This window comes from Carcharodon carcharias, chromosome 15 (genome assembly GCF_017639515.1).
Source record: "Carcharodon carcharias isolate sCarCar2 chromosome 15, sCarCar2.pri, whole genome shotgun sequence".
NCBI classification, from domain to species: Eukaryota; Metazoa; Chordata; class Chondrichthyes; order Lamniformes; family Lamnidae; genus Carcharodon; species Carcharodon carcharias.
The window spans coordinates 40,107,916-40,125,221 of NC_054481.1; the positions used below are offsets into that span (position 1 = coordinate 40,107,916).

Sequence of the window (17,306 nt, forward strand, 5' to 3'; positions counted from 1 at the left end):
AAATTCAGTGTCACACACACTCATTCTCATTCACACACATTCACACACAAAGATTGGATACAGATAAAGAGCATGCACTTTTACAGATTACAGTTATCTTAGTCTCTGACTTATGATCTTCGGTCTCCCATGTGGCAAACCTGTGGTCTTTTGAATGGATTTGATGATTTAACTTTGGAGTGAGGGTCTTTAAAGTGAAGGGTCCACAGCAGGTTGTGAGGTTTCTTGTAGCTAAGGGGGTTGGTTCTCAAGCAAACTCTACATTGGAACAGGTTACATATTCAGGCTGCCTGATGCCACACAGATTGTTTCCAACTCTGGTTCACAGACTGGCTGAACTTATGTTTCTGATACTTTTGATGGAACTGCCTGCACACAGCTCCTAGCTGATCTTCTAAACAGACAAAGAAAACATAGCTATCTCTGTGTGGCTTTTCACAGGTTCAAGGTCTTTTCCAAGTAAGATGTGGTGTCCATGTTGATTCCACATCCTGTGTTGTGGATTAACACCTCTGAGAGCCACCCAGTCTAGTTTGGATGGGGAAAACCATTGTGATACAGTGGGAAGTTGATAGTGGCCATTCACTTCCATCTGCCACAAATTGAGTTTCTATCTTTTGTCCAGAATGGGATATTTAGAGAGGCAGTCTGTTAACTCCATAGTCTTTTGTATTGGCCCATCCTTAAACAAAGAGATGTGTGAATTCCATGGATGTCTGTATATAATTAGATATTCGACTGAGACTTACATATAAATTAAGAGCATAAGTAGGCCATTTGGCTCCTAGAGCCTACTCTGTCATTCAGTTAGATCAGGGCTGATCTGATTGTTGCCTCAATTCCACATTCCGCCTACCCCCAATAACCTTTGACTCCGTTAGTCAAGAATCTATTTACTGTCTGTCACATGATCTGCGGCAGCCATCTCAACAGCTGGTTCGTGCCCAATTTTTAAAAGTATTGCAGGTACTGGGCATGACAATATTTACCCTTTTTTGTTGTCCTAAAATCCACCAGATCCATGTGGTGATATTTGTTGTTCCATTTCGTTTCTGATCCCACAGCTCTAGGTGGGTTGGAGGCAGGGGTAAAGGCCCTAAGAGACAACAATGGGGTGCAGAGCAACAGAAGTAAAAACCTTTATAGCCAGAGGCCTGAAGAGCAATGCAGGAAAGCAAGGCCAGAATTTTTAAATAGACAAAAGATGAAAGAGGATGGTAATGGGGTTGCATAGCAAGGCAGGAAGTGAAGCAAAAGAATTGGAAAGTAATGTACCAGAGCTAGAAGCACCCAATAATAAAAATGAAAGGATTGAAAAGGACAGCAGCAGATGGCAGAACAAGGCAAAGATCTGGAGCTGGATGAGCAGATTAGTTTAAAAGCAGCATTTATTTATTGGGAGGAGGTATTTTGTGCAGTGGGTAGTCTCCCTACCTCTGAGCCAAAGCCCCACGACTTGATGGCAAGGAAGGTGCATTTATAACACAACCAACCAGGTTGAGTATCAGCTTGTAAATACTTCCAATATTCACCAATGTCAGGCAGCAAAAATGGGAGATTCCTAGTCAGCCATGTGATGGAAAAAAATTGAGCCTCTAACATCGCTATTCATAGCTCTGCACCACAATATGCTTGTAAAAGTGCATGTTGCTACAGCAACTCATACTCCTTGGTGGGGTCAGTTGGCTGGACAGCTGGTGTGGATCAGATTGGTGCCAACAGCATGGGGTTCGATCCACGTTCTGTCTGGGGTGCATTCAAGACCTGTCTCCTTGTCCCCACCCATGGTGGAGGTAACAGTGCTGTGGATCAGAACTGCCTGAAGGCAGAGAACCAAAGAAGATTTATTGGGAGTGGCAGCAACTTAATTAATTAATAGAGCCAGGGAAAAGAACCAAGTAGGCTGGCAGAAAAGGGGTAGGCAGCTGAGACTGCAGAGGATGGGTCAGAATAGTGGAAGCAGAAGCGCTTTGGTTAGGCTGACACTGCTTTCAAAGCAGCTGACATTGGAGAAGCAGGGAAACAATGTTCTGCTCTGGAAGGGAGTAGAGAAGCAGAAAAAGTTATGGGAGAGCTAAATATATCCAATTTAAATGTTTTTTTTTAAATTAAGTGAAAAAAGACACATATCACCCAATAATTGGATGAAAAACAAGATGTCAGCAGAGCTAGTAAGGTGATATCAGAAGTTACTTCAAAGCATAAGCAACCTGTAATCACAATATAAGAGGTTAGGGAATTCATCTGATTAATTTTAAATTTTGTTTAAACATTTCTTTTGGACATAGGAATTTTAATTACTGAAAAAATTGGTGGTGAAAAGAATTCTGAATGCATTTTGAGCCATTAATGGGAAGCATGTGGCCAAACTGTACAATCAGTTCCACCAAAAATAGCACTGCTGTGGCTGTGAAGGTGACCACAGCAATAGATTTCCATGTAACTAGATACTTCCAAGCCACCATTTGGACTATTTACTAAATTAATATATGCTATAGCGAAAGAAAAATATGGCAAGATACTGGAGAGAGGAATTCTTCACCGATGCTGCAGATCTGCTGGGTATTTTCAGCATTTTATGTTATTATTGCAGATTTCCAGCATTTGCAGTGTTTTGCTTTTGTATGTATATTGTGTACTGTGCGAATTAAATATATTCTTTAAATTTCTCACGTGTCAGTGTGGACTCGATGGGCCGAAGGGCCTCTTCTGCACTGTGATATTCTGTGATTCTGTGAAATTGTGGTTTTGCTTTTTTTAATTATGTCTCGCAATAAAAAGTTGAAAAGCCACTAGGCTAAATATTTTGCGGAAAATAAGTTAATTTATGCATTTTAACTTCTATTAATCAGTAAAATTTTTCACCAGTTCATGTTTTTGCTTTAGTATAAAAATCCAATCTTTTTTTGTCATTGTATACAGTTACTTGCATCAGGCAGTGCAAGAAATGGAATAAGAACAAGTCTGCTTTTCTGCAAAGTAGCTGATCCGGAGGAGGCCAGTCAGACTTTGTCTACCATAGCAATTTTCTGAAACAGCTGGTAATTATATTGATGATCCCCCAAGAGTTCAAATAATTTACCTCCAAGGAAAACTAGCCTGCAAAATATTAGCCAGAAGTTCTGTTGTCAGTGTATATGGACTAATTAGTCTCTAAGTAATTGCTTTCCATTATTTTGTTTTTGAAGAAGCTTATCAAACATCACAATATCAAACGATGTTTCTGGAATAAAAGCTCATCAAATCAATTTACAGTAAATGGATAACAAGAAAACTGCAGCCAAGTAGAAAATATTTACAGATGCTGAAACTTACTGTATTTTTCCCCTGGACACTATAGTTTTCTTGAGCTACCCAGGATCTGGTTCAAAATGTTATCTTTCTTAAGTGCCTTAAATGTGGAATTTAGAGCCATTCCTCAGATCTTTCAGCTGATCCTCATCGATGTATCCTATTTCTCTGCACTCACTATAATTGACAAAGCTATCACTTATAAATAGAGGAATATATAGGGGAAAATTACAATGTGTTTCACTCTTGTGTGTCACCTATAGCACAACATTTCACATACACCCATCAGATATAGCACAAGGTTTCAAATATCCAAACTTTTTTATTCTTATTTAAACACAAGGCTGTTATTGTAAACTTTCATGATGTCAGTTAAGCTGCTTTATGATGTCATAATAGCTGTTGTCATCTTGAAGAACTATGGAATTTGTCAGTTTATATTTTAACTGATAAAACGCTCAGCAAATGTGACCAGGTTTTTACCAGGTAGGTAAAAAAATTCTGTTGTAAAATTTGCCAGTCCCTTTCAATTTGCACCAGATAGTGGCATCCATGTGGTTTGAAAGCTTCTTTTTCTCTGATGCTACAGCTTTGTATCTGAAAAACTGTGTTTTAATAATATTGAAATCTAGACTGTACTATTTGCTTAAAACATTAGGACATTCTCAACCCTTAATACCATCTAATATTACCACTTTTGCTTTGACGTGGTCTTGAATGTGTGTTAATATGACAATGTAAATGCAACTCCAAAGTTAACTTGGACATTTGATATCTATTTGAAGACTCTAAACACAAGAGGTATGCAACTTTCTGTAGAAAATAGTACTTTTTGGATTTCATACTGCAAACCCAAGTCCCATCTGCTCTTCTGTCACTAAAATGTAACCTTCCAGGGAATGGTGCAGACCTTTTTTGTCTTTGAGCACAGTGCAAACTTCTGCTGGCATCCTAACAGTTCTCACTGCATCTGTGCTTACTGTACAGTCACTGCTATGAGCTAGACATCTCTAAATTATAATAAAACTAATAAACCGCAATCACTTGGAAATTTTATTTGTTCATTGTCATTGACAGTTTGTCAACAATGATGACTAAGGCAAACACAATTTTCAATGTGGAAATATATATTATAGACATGTTCAAAAGTTATTAGATTGGATTTTTGATCTCTGTTACTTTAAATTCCAGCAGTAACCTATTGCAGGCTGCTGTTATTTAAAATGCAGGACCTCAAATCCAAGAAAAAATATGAAATTATTCTGGGAACACAAATACTTCCATCTCTCTGTGTATTATATTAAAAATCCAATGTCTGCAAATACTTGGTGCCAGCTTTTTCAGTTATATCTTACTATCTTTATATTTGTGAAAGAAACAGCCTACATGAACTTATCACATGAACCCTAAACCCTACTGGTTGAAGCCAACATTGGCCAGAGAGAGAGGAAAGTTACATTGTAACACATTTACATAGTTAGTTTCTATTGTAAATGTGGACATAATACGTTATGGTGGAAAAAATAAAAATAAAGGCAGATATGAAGATTGTAAAATGGAGACAGTTACATCTGTGTGCACTGGTGAAATTACTGTTTCTCCTAGCCCCCAGCCACACTTCACCTGAAGACTACACTTGGTGTTGACACCCTGCATGGAATGTTAGGGGTATTGACTAGAATCAAACAGCACAGGAGCCCTTTCATTTCCATTGTGTGTGCCAGCTCTTTAAAAGAGCTATCCAATTAGTTCCTTTCCCTTTCTCTTTCCTATAATCCTGCAAATTTTTACTTTTCAAATTTATTATTGATCCTGCTTCAACCACTGTGTGGGGCACTACATTCCAGATCATAATACCTGTCTGCATAGAATAATTTCTCCTCATCTCCCTCCTGGCTTTTTTGCTAATTGTTAAAGTATCAAAAATAAGAACAGTTGAAAGTACACTTTTTTTTTTGCTTAGGCACAATACTAACTTATGAGCACAGTTTTAAGTGTTAATTGTGGCCAGTTTCAGCGATGTTGATTCATGTATTCAAACTTTCATTTCAAGATATGTTGATGTTTCCGGTTTTCCCAAAGTGCTGTGAAAGTTGCAAATTTTGTTTTAAAGCCACATGTATTTTATAAAAAGGATGCCTATTTAAGTTACTACATACTACCTCTGCAAATATATAATTCCTGAACACTTTGAAGAAACAGTTTTTTGTAACTGCCTATTGTTTATCTAAGTGATTTGTGCAATTTTGAAAAACAGATACATCTTCTATTGCCAACATAATCTCTGTTTTGGGAAAGAAAGAAAAATGTAAATAAAAATGAAGGGTTCATTAGTTTCATTTCTTGTGAATAATCCATAGATTTATATTTCTTTGCAGTCAACATTACTATGGTGGATATTCTTCCCAATATTCAGCTCCCAATTTAATGTTAGAAAAATTGATGTTGTCTTTCACACTATTTCATGTATTTTGTTCTGTCACTTTCAATAATGAAGGTAGTTTGAAATGTTTATTATACAGAATTGTAAAACTTTTAACAATGCAGTGCTTTGTTTTTTGCAAGACTTGCCGTTTTCTTTCAGTCCAATAAGTTTTGTAAAATTTCAATTGATATAAAATTCTAAAATGCCACTTTAGCCTTATTTTTGATTCAGAACATCTAATTTGGTAATAGTATTCTATTGATTCTACGCCACACAGCCAATACACTCAGCGGATTGAGAAACTAGATGATGCTGGGTTCATGTATTCCATCTGATATTGACCAAATGGTTCACAGAATAAGTCTCAGCGGTCTATCTGGCAATTGTAATTTGTAATTCAGATAAATGGTTACTCTTGCAGATATTTCCATTCTGATGTCAATGGGGATGACAGAAACGATACGGTTAAGCAAAGTCTCTCAGGTGTTGGATCAATATGTCCAGAGTACATAATGACCGATTCCCAGCATCAGTCCATTCACAGACAATGACAGAAATACTGCATTATTGCCAGTTCAAATGAAGTAGACCCTTTTGGCATTGCATGTCAGAGGCTGATGCTTACTTGTTGCAGGTCACCAACCAGACTCAGTGGGGTTGATTTTAAACCTCCTCCCAGCCCCACCTGAATTCAGGTTGGGGAGTGGGCATGGAGAAGCAACTATAATAGAGCAGGCATTTTAGTTGTTTCTTTCCCACCTCATTCTGGCCAATTGCAGGATACCCAGCAAACCATTGGAGTTTCTTTAAATATGCAGATTAGGCTCTGACATCATTGGGGCTGCATCTGCTCTTATAACCTGAGGCCTGAACTGGCAAACAGTAATAGCTTCCCCCCTGCCATCCCCCCAGGCATACCTGCCAGGAACCGCACCTGAAGAGATCCTCTAGACCACCTCTGCCCCAGGTTTCCCATCCCATCATCATTTACCTCACTAACTTTCACCTGAGTCCCTGGCAGCCACCTGTTGCTCTTTTAATGGCTGGGTAAACATCTCTCTGGCTTCCCAACCCATTTTGTTTGACGAGCAACATGTTAATAAGTTCTCGCCATTCACACACACAGTTTTGTGTGTTTAGGAGTATACCAGTAGTACCCAAAATCTAACTATTCAGTAGTAACTTAAACTTGTTTTTCATATGCTTCTTCAGTTCTTTTAAAGGCAGGCAGAAGCACTTGACTTGTTCTTGGCATTTCCTTTTTCTCAACTTCTAGAGCTGTGACTAGTGGAGTTCCACAGGGATCAGTGCTGGGACCTTTGCTGTTTGTGGTATACATAAATGATTTGGAGGAAAATGTAACTGGGCTAATTAGTTAGTTTGCAGACAACACCAAGGTTGAAGGAGTTGCAGATAGTGAAGAGGATTGTCAAAGGATACAATGGGATATAGATCGGTTGGAGACTTGGGTGGAGAAATGGCAGATGGAGTTTAATCTGGACAAATGCGAGGTAATGCATTTTGAAAGGTCTAATACAAGCAGGAATTACACAGTAAATGGCAGAACCCTTAAGTGCATCGATGGGCAGAGGGATCTAGGTGTACAGGTTCACAGGTCACTGAAAGTGGCAACGCAGGTGGATAAGGTAGTCAGGAAGGCATATGGCATGCTTGCCTTCACTGGCAGGGGAATTGAGTATAAAAGCTGGGAACTCAAGCTGCAGCTGTATAGAACCTTGGTTAGGCCACACTTGGAATATTGCATACAATTCTGGTCACCACATTCCCAGAAGGATATGGAGGCGTTGGCGAGGGTGCAGAGGAGGTTTACCAGGATGCTGCCTGGTCTGAGGAGAGGTTGGAGAAACTCAGATTGTTCCCACTAGAGAGACGGAGATTGAGGGGCGACTTGACAGAAGTTTACAAAATTGAGTGGCATGGACAGAGTAGATAGTCAGAAGCTTTTTCCCAGGGTGGAAAAGTCAATTACCAGGGTACATAGATTTAAGGTGAGAGGAGAAAACTATAAAGGTGATGTGTGGGGCAAGTTTTTTTACACAGAGGGTAGTGAGTGTCTGGAATTTGCTGCCAGAGGAGGTGGTGGAAGCAGATACGATAGTGGTGTTTAAGAGGCAGCTTTTCAAATACATGAATAGGATAGGAATAGGGGGATATGGACCCCTGAAGTGCAAAATGTGTTAGTTGATGGGCAATATGATTGGCGCAGGCTTGGAGGGCCAAAGGGCCTGTTCCTGTGCTGTACTTTTCTTTGTTCTTTGTTCTAACCACAGATGGAACCCGAGGTTAACTGGGATATTTGACTACTGTTCTCATGTTGCATGGTAGCTATCCCTGGTGAATGCGCCTGGAATGAGACAGCTGTCTTTCATTTTACCAGTTATGAATCCCACAAATTCTATCAATTTCAATTATGAAGGTAGTTTGAAATGTTTATTATACAGACTATTCTGGCTCCAATGCACATTCAATGACTGCAGCCTTTTTCAACCTATATGAAGTAATTTTGGCTTAAAATATAACCCTTAAAAAATAGTGCTGAACTCAATTCCAAAATCATTTCCATGAAGAAACAAAATGATAAACTCCTAAAACATGACACCAATTATTCAAACTATTTGATGAGCCCCCAAATATTAAATGTGTTTAAAGATTAGAACTTCTGAGTTGGCTCATGTCCATTTCTCTAAGATAATGTTGTCACTAAGATTTTAGTACTGGTGGACATATACCTCTGTATGTACATTTGAATTCTGAAAAACCCAGCATGTACAATTTTTTTTCCCACGAGTTAGGGTTAGAAAGATCATTTTGAGCTATCTAACACTGGAATGAAGTCCTGTTGCAAATGGTGGTAATATTGCGACCAATTTGAGATGAAGGAACTTGCATTTAAATTACATGTAACAGCTCTCAGAATATCCCAAAGCACTGAATTACTTTGAAATGTTGTTACTATGCAAATGACGCAGCAGCCATTTTGCACACAATCTGCAATGAGAATATCAGTTTATATTTGTAATGACATTGTAGTCACTGTTGTAATGTAGGAAGTAATTCATTGTGCTAAGTCACCATTTAAATTGTTTATAGTCCACAGAAAACCCATAGAAATTTACTTGTGCCAAGAGAGGTTGAAAAACTACAATTGCAGTTTTTGAAAATCTTCAATGGCCAGTCTGATGCAGCATTAACATTGTCATTACTCGGGCCACTAGTAGCTCCCCGGTTGAATGCATATTGTTGAATGATTGACAGACACTTCCATGCTACAGTTGTACAGAAAACTGCAATGCAAGCAATTACATTTTAAACAAAATTAATCGCCTTTCACTTTGAACTTCATGGTAACTAGGTCGTCAATGCCAGCTTGCAACTCATCGTGTTCCTGTACATCAGACACTCCTGCAGGCGTTCCGGTGAGGATCAGGTCCCCTTCTTCCAGTCTTATTATCCCACTGATGTAGCTGATGAGAAAGGGGATGGGAAATATCATCTGCGAGGTGTGCCCTTGCTGCCTGAGTTGCCCATTGACCTTGAGCCAGAGAGTCAGGCCGTGCGGCTCGGGGAGCCTGTCCTTGGGGATGAAGTCGCTGACCGGACATGAGCAGTCGAAGGCTTTGGCTAGAGTCCAGGGGTGTCCTTTCCTCTTACATTCCTCCTGGGTATCCCGGGCCGTCATGTCCAGGCATAGTGCGTAGCCCCCCAGGTAGCCCATAGCCTCCTCCTGCGGGATGGAGCTGCCGCCCTTTGCCAGCACCAAGCCCAGCTCCACCTCGGGCTGCAGCCGGCGGCTGTAGCGGGGTGTTCGGATCGCAGAGCCCGGCCGCAGATAGGCGCTGGGCGGCTTGAGGAACAGCAGCGGCTCGGCACCGGGCAACGGGTTCCCCAACTCCCGAGCGTGTTCAGCATAATTCCTGCCCACGCAAACAATCTTCCTGCCCCACTCCCAGAATGAGTGCAAATCCCTGGCAGACATCACACTAGCCCCAAACACACCGGGTTCAATCTCTGACAACCCCTTCAGCAAAATCCCAACTGCACTCCGGCCCTTTTTGATTATTTTACCCTTCAGAAATGGCAACCTGTGCGCCGCCCAAGGGTTATGGGAAAATGTTGCAATTGGCTGAGATTGCCCAATGAAGGAGCAGTTCAGGGTTGGAGGTGAAAGGCTGATGTGTGGCTGTGGATCCTCCCAGTGCCGATCTCCGGCTCCCGGTTTCCAGCTCTGATTATGCTGGTGAAGCTGCACCGACTCGGCAGTGTGATTGTGCTGACAGCTGCTAGTCGCAGGCTCGGTAGGCGCTCGCTTCCTTTCCCTTGCCCTCAGGGTGACTGTCACACAACCTTCCCCAATCAGCTAAATTACAGATGCGTTTGTCACTCTAGCTGGTGTTGTGTCAAATGCAACAACAGTTTCTTTTCAATAATACATTCAGGTGTTCTCCTAGTTGCAAACATTTGTATCATTATGTCTTTGTAGTATTTTTCAAAAGGTTTATATTCTGTCAAAAGCAAAGATTGTCGTTCGTATTTGTCGAGTTTAACTTTTCCTGTACCTAAATGTTTTATGATACTTTACATGATGTTATTTTAAAATACTCCTCTAATCCAGAAGCTATTCTAGCTAATTAAATTAAAGTGGCAAAATGCCTCTTCCTCGGTTTTGAGAGTGTTTTTCTTGTGGGCCTGCCAGTTAGCACAGAGGCCGTGCTGAACGTTTACAAGTATTGACTAGGAATTAATACAGTGTATCAGGCCCTGGTAATTTTTTTTGCACTGGGGAGGTGCTCAAACAAGATTATGGATTTTAATTTTATAGAGCAGTGTTTAAAATACGAGCTCCTATTCTCTGTTCAGATGCTTTCAAGGAAATAAAGACATGTTTGTTTTGGAAACGTCATGGCTGGCCTGTCACTGACAGATAGTGGCCAAAGGAATAGAAAACGGAGAGACGCAATCTGGTCCACTCTCGTGAATATCCTAGTGGACGACTATAGAGCACTATTAATGGAAACTTGGACAAAGAGGCCACTCGTTTTCTTGGTTAAAAAAATAATGTGCAAAGGATGAGGAGCGGAAAAAACTGAAGTAGTGTGATAAAAACGAACGACTCTTAACAAACTGACAAATTGCATATTAAACCAAGATGATGTACGTACATGGGTGTAGGCCAATATTCTGATGTTTGATAGTGTGTGGTTTCTGGAGTTTACCAACATCCAGGAAATTCTATGCTTAATTCTTTATCTCCTCCACATCATAAAACAGCACGCCACAGTTTACGTGAATAATACTGCAGGTGCTCCCCTATTAAATAGGAAGTGCTTCTTCTAAATAAATAAGCTTTGTGTTACAACATGCAACGTTTTCCATATTAAATAAACATCTTGTACAGGTATAACTGTTCCGAAGCTTATTCAGAAGTTTATTCATTATATAATATATAATGAATATTATAATCATATTCAAATAGATGCAGGCCTCTTTCAATGCCAACTTTCCTTTAATCCAATTGATTATGACTGATATCAATCAGGGGTAATGGAGCCTTTTCGTGATTTGACATGAAATGCAAAGGACAAAGGGAATTCAAAGAGATGACAATATAAAATGGGGCTCTTTGGCCATAACTGTGTTAGCTCAAATGAAACTGTTTACTCAAATCCAACCGGTTTAAAAATGCATCACTATACACTTGGAAATGGAGACAATATTTCCTGGCCTAAGTTAAAGATGAGATTAAAGAATGCGGCTTCCTTTATTGCAGAATATCTACTTCCAAAACAAGTTAAATCTGGACCAATCTGATCTTAGCCAGGTCTGTGGTTGGATGTTACAACTGGCCTCAGCATCATGGTCTAGGAAAAGTTAAAATAGGCCATGATGCTTACAGAATGATCTGTGCTGGAAGTGCATTTTGATGCTGTTGAATAAGATAGAAATGAAATATAAATGAGCACAGAGAGAATATTCACTTGGGCACAGTAGGGGAGGGCTAATAGCATCCATAAAAATTACCATAGCAAACCTAAGTGCTCAGAATAGGAGAGCAGAAAGTTGGGAATGGTGTGGGGGGGGGGGGGCGGGGGGGGGGGAGAGAGAGAGAGAGAGAGGAATGGGGGGGAGGGGGAGAAGGATAAAGACTTAAACAAATAATCATGGTTTAGGATGTTGTGTAGCATCCTTTGATTCTAAAACTAGAGACCCCTTTATATAACAAAAAACAATTTTATACTCTTGTCAGTTAACAGTTCGTGATTTTCAATGTTGATACAAATGTTCAGGAATCATTTATATAATTTCATATGTGTTTATTTACCATATCTGTTTGCAGGTTCATTTTACTTACACTCTGGAAGTGTCATTAGAAAGTCTGAAACCATTATTCAGGCAAACATGAAGGTTGAATTGTTGCCAGCACTGGCTGATAACTATATGTATCTCCTCATTGATAATGAGACCAGAGAAGCAGCAATAGTGGATCCAGTGGAGCCACAGAAGGTAAGCAGAAAAAAAAAATCTTTTTGAAATATTTCGGCTAGTTAGATGTTGGTAAACTTTCTTATTTGATTATAGTGCTATTGAAGCAGATCAGAAGTTCTCTCTTGTACGTGCTTTGTGGCTGTAACATAAATGGGCCGGGTTTATGATTCTTTTCAGGTGTTTATATGTATTCCCTAAATCAGCTCTTGGGTGATCTTACAAAAGCCAATTCAATTAACGCAGCATAACCACAGTTTGGCCTTTAACATGAATGAAGTACAGTACTGGTTGAGTATCAATTAATTCAAAACTCACAGAAGTATCTACTTATAGTGGTTTTATTCTGCTACATCTGTAATACTATTATTATAGGGTTTAAAATCAGCTCTTACAGAAGTATATTTCAAAAAGAACTTGACTATTAACTTGGTTCAACTTAATATAAAATTTGGAAATACGGCATTTAAAGTTCAAATTAACAGAGCACAACAGTACAATTTTCAAATTTAAAATAACTGTTTGGTAAAGTTACTTTTTGCAGTAGATAAATCACTGATCTATTTCCAACATTAAATTATACTTTAGACAATGTTGTTATGCAGGCATATAACTTTGGATAGAAGGTTAATCGATTAACCAAGAACAGATGATCTAATCATTTATCACATTGCTGTTTGCGGGAGTGTGCAAATTGGCTGTCAAGTCTGCTTTATAGCAACACTTCAAAGTATTTCATTATGAAGCTGTAAAGTGCTTTGGGACTTTTTGAAGTCATGAAAAGTATTATAAAAATGTAATATATTGACGATTGACCAGTTAAACTGCTGAAACTCCTGTAGTGTGCCTATACACAATAAGAGAGGGCCCTAAGCTTTGGCAATTGCCAACCTATGCCTAATAGCTTTCTGAACTGCATTCTTATGGAGAAATGGTGCACAGTCCATATCATGCAATCAGAGCTTATCCGAACCCACTGACCAACAAAAATGAATGTTATGTGTGTAATGTGTAATGTAACCACCTAGATGAAGAAAATGGAAAATTCTGATAGATTTTACAAATAGGATATGAAATCCATTGTTTCACTTGGTTTCTACATCATATCACCAGTGATATACTTTTCCAATTTCTTTGTAAATTAGTAATTATAGTTCATAACATTCACTTACCAAATTACTGAAGTTCATTTTTGACGATCTGAGCTTTGAAAGTTGCAAATAAAGTTCAGTTCCAAGTGAGTTATCTCTGTTTTGTCTGTGTTTTCTTATTTTAGGTAGTTGAAGCAGTCAAAAAGCATGGAGTAAAACTGACCACAGTTCTTACCACACATCACCACTGGTAAGCATGTGCTGTTTTTTTAAAAGCGAACTTTAAAAAGGGAGTGAATAATATATCCAACAGAGAAAACACCTATGGTAGCCAGTATAAACCTGCAATAAAACTCAGGATTCAAGTTGATTTTGGGTTCTTAGCTCAGTCTATTCCTTACAGGTGTGTGTCAGTTGCTTCTGTATTCAGGTCTAGACTTAACAAAAAAGCAAGATTTAGAGAACAGCATTTCACATTTATATAGTGCTTTTAACATAGAAAACACGCAAGGGCAGTCTGTAGAATAGATGCGGCAGTAGTGGAAGAGTTAAATGAGATAACCAAAAGTATGAGCAAAAATAAATGTTTTGAGGAGATGCTTAAAGGCGGAAAGGGTGTGGTGAACTTTAGGGAGGGAACTCCAGAGCGTAAGGTTGAGGCAGCGTGAAGGATCTATCACCGTTGATGATGCAATAAGGAGGGGAGAGATGCACAGGCATTCAAAGTCTGAGAACCAAAGGACATTGGTTGGGAGGTAAGATTGGATAAGATTGTAGAGGTATGGCGAGATAAGACCATGAGTAGCAAACATTTTAAATTGGTGGTTACAGAGAGCCAATAGAGATAAGCAACTTAATGCAGCACAGGATGGTGGGGACCACAATTGGAGTTTGTGAAGGGTGGGATTTGGAAGGTCAACAAGGAGGACATTGGAAGTATTCAGTCTAGAAGTGGCAAAGGTGTGGATAAGGATTTCAGCAGTGTTGGGTGTGGAAGGCAATGTTGCTGAGGTGGAAGTTAGAGGATTTAGTGCGGGGTATGCTGTTGATGAGGTGGAAGTTAGAGGATTTAGTGAGAGGTATGCTGTTGCTGAGGTGGAAGTTAGAGGATTTAGTGAGAGGTAAGCTGTTGATGAGGTGGAAGTTAGAGGATTTAGTGAGGGGTATGCTGTTGATGAGGTGGAAGTTAGAGGACTTAGTGAGGGGTATGCTATTGATGAGGTGGAAGTTGGAGGATTTAGTGAGGGGTATGCTTTTGATGAGGTGGAAGTTAGAGGATTTAGTGAAGGGTATGCTGTTGATGAGGTGGAAGTTAGAGGATTTAGTGAGAGGTATGCTGTTGCTGAGGTGGAAGTTGAAGGATTTAGAGGTATGCCGTTGATGAGGTGAATGTTGGAGGACTTAGTGAGAAGTATGCTGTTGCTGAGGTGGAAGTTGGAGGATTTAGTGAAGGGTATGCTGTTGATGAGGTGGAAGTTAGAGGATTTAGTGAGAGGTATGTTGTTGATGAGGTGGAAGTTAGAGGATTTAGTGAGAGGTATGCTGTTGATGAGGTGGAAGTTAGAAGATTTAGTGAGAGGTATGCTGTTGATGAGGTGGAAGTTGAAGGATTTAGAGGTATGCTGTTGATGAGGTGAATGTTGGAGGACTTAGGTGAGAAGTATGCTGTTGCTGAGGTGGAAGTTGGAGGATTTAGAGGTATGCTGTTGCTGAGGTGGAAGTTAGAGGATTTAGTGAGAGGAATACTGCTGATGCTATATGAGGTTGAATAGGATGCTGAGATTATGCACGGTACTGATTTGGCCTCAGCAAGAGGCAAGAAGAGGATAGCATTGGTGGTAAGGACATGAATATGTTCTTTAACTTAATTTGTATCAACATGCTGATAGGAATAGCTAGGGAATTATAGAGAAGGATATGGTGGTGACATGGGAGTTGGTGAATAATATAGAGGGTGCAGGACCTTGGGATAATGGTGCATTGCAAAATAAGACAACAGCACGAAGTGCAAGCAATGGCACTGAGATGGTGTTCCCATGCAAAATTGGCTGGAACAGTGGCAATGGATAAGGAAAGCAATGGGGATTATCAATAAAAACTGAGAGAGATTGCAGTGCCAATCAAGGGGACAATTGATACACAGTCTGGTTATAGAGAGAATGTTTCTGTCAGTGGGTATCTATCATCTCCCTCACCACCCGCCCTGCAACTGTGCACACATGCAATAGCTAATTTCCTGTATTATTTGATACCTAGTTTTGATGATATTGTCCTGCCATTTTGTTTCCAGGGACCATGCTGGAGGTAACAAGGAGCTGGTAAAGAAAGTACCAGGTCTTCAGGTCTATGGCGGTGATGACCGGATTGGAGCTCTCACTTGTAGAGTGACACACAAGAAAACATTCCAGGTACATCACCAGAATCTGAGCATATACTAACTAGAAGGATCACCTGTATCATAATCATCGTAAATAAGCTCCTGTTGCTTTCAGTTTGTCAGCCATAGCTGTGTTATGTAAATTAATTTCAATCGCGTTTGTGAATTTATAAATGAGCTTATGAATAAGATTCAAATTATTTTGCTGCTGCAGTATCCATTTTCCAAGACAGATAATTGCCACCTCATTAAGAAAGGTCAAGTTTGCTGTCTTTCATTTCCCTGGAGGCTAATTCAGTACACTGCCCAGCTTGAAGTGGTTTGGGCTATGGACTTCTTGATGATTAACTGGTTTCCCAGGAGATATAGTTACAGTAGTTTGAATGAGTCAGCTTTGTATGTCTGCTTGTTCTCTCTCTCCCCTCCCCCAAAGCAATATTTTGCCATAAATGCAGCCTTGCTAGAAGTTCTTTCAATTTTCTACCACTGAGGGCAAGTGTTAGGTGACCTTCCACCTCTGAATGTACCCATCTCATCTACTGGCCAAGTTTTGCAGCTTATCCCCTGCAGTGTTATTTTTAAATAAGGATTTTTTTTGCACAAGGAAAATGAATTATAGATTGTCCTCTGCCTGTTCTACTTTTTTATATAAAGCTTGTTCATAGTTTAATTTATGAAATCAAAATGGTTGGGGAAAAGAGATACTATAGAATGTTAACAAAATGGCTAGGTCAATGATACTTAGAGTGAATAAAACGGTGTTTAAAAATTAAACTAACTACAAGACGTTATGTGCTTAACCATTCAGGTTGGCTCTTTGAATGTGAAATGCCTGTTTACACCCTGTCATACATCAGGACATATCTGCTACTTTGTGACAAAAGAGAATAGCAGTGAAGCACCAGCTGTATTCACTGGTGAGTGTAGCTGAAACCTCCCTCTACAATGTAACAAAATAATCATTCAACATATAGATAGTTCTAGCCTGTACTAAATACTCAATAGATATTTGTTACTTTCAATTAAAAGTAAGCCACATTTGCCTCTGCTGAGAGTGTGGCTTGTTGAGTACTAAGCAATCTTAATGTAATAAGGCCTAATGACTTTCTTTTAAGTTTTTATAGATTAGATTAGATCTGAAACATTCTTGACTGCCTACTGTATTGACTCTGTTTACATTTGTCTAGAGAGAAATCTCATGTTGCTAGTTTTGATTAACCAAGTTTATGAATTTTCAAATTAAGACATTTGGGCCCACCCGTTTTTGAGTGTTCGGGTTGGGCGCGTGCAATGCGGAGAACCAATCTGTGCCTGAATTGTGAGTTTTGAGGCACTCTCCATTCAGGTCTTGAGCCTTGTTTACATTGAGCTGGTGGGGCCCCCTGCAATGCATGGTCAGGTGAGTGAGGAAGGGAGGTAACCAGGAAGTGGAGGAGGTTGAGAGTGAAGGTAACTGGGGTGGGCAGTTGGGGTAGCTGGAAGGAAGGAGTACTTAGCAGGAATAATTAGGGAGGTAGTTACTGGAAGTGTTTGGTGTTTGGGGTGTGAGAAGAAGGAAGAGTAAGCGGTAAACAGGGAGGTTACTGGTGTCATATCTTAGCCCAGCTGCTGAAGAATAGAA

General features: G+C 39.7%; 3 protein-coding genes across 3 annotated transcripts in view; 2 read left to right on the forward strand and 1 right to left on the reverse strand.

Annotated features, from left to right (window-relative positions):
* meiob (meiosis specific with OB-fold) overlaps positions 1 to 3,087 on the forward strand; it is a 63,158-nt gene extending 60,071 nt beyond the window's left edge. The window contains exon 14 of the mRNA XM_041206249.1: positions 2,923 to 3,087. Coding sequence (XP_041062183.1) covers positions 2,923 to 3,033 — 111 coding nt within the window. The 3' untranslated portion in view covers positions 3,034 to 3,087. The remainder of the gene's footprint in view (positions 1 to 2,922) is intronic.
* Positions 3,088 to 8,150: 5,063 nt separating this feature from the next.
* Positions 8,151 to 9,857, reverse strand: fahd1 (fumarylacetoacetate hydrolase domain containing 1). Its single transcript, XM_041206239.1, has one exon. The coding sequence runs from the start codon at positions 9,711 to 9,713 to the stop codon at positions 9,054 to 9,056; it is 660 nt and encodes a 219-aa protein (XP_041062173.1). The 5' UTR covers positions 9,714 to 9,857; the 3' UTR covers positions 8,151 to 9,053.
* A 14-nt stretch (positions 9,858 to 9,871) lies between these two features.
* Positions 9,872 to 17,306, forward strand: part of hagh (hydroxyacylglutathione hydrolase) — a 29,510-nt gene continuing 22,075 nt past the window's right edge. Inside the window, exons 1-5 of the mRNA XM_041206238.1 lie at positions 9,872 to 10,032; positions 12,072 to 12,238; positions 13,494 to 13,558; positions 15,599 to 15,716; positions 16,494 to 16,602. Coding sequence (XP_041062172.1) covers positions 9,969 to 10,032; positions 12,072 to 12,238; positions 13,494 to 13,558; positions 15,599 to 15,716; positions 16,494 to 16,602 — 523 coding nt within the window. The 5' untranslated portion in view covers positions 9,872 to 9,968. The remainder of the gene's footprint in view (positions 10,033 to 12,071; positions 12,239 to 13,493; positions 13,559 to 15,598; positions 15,717 to 16,493; positions 16,603 to 17,306) is intronic.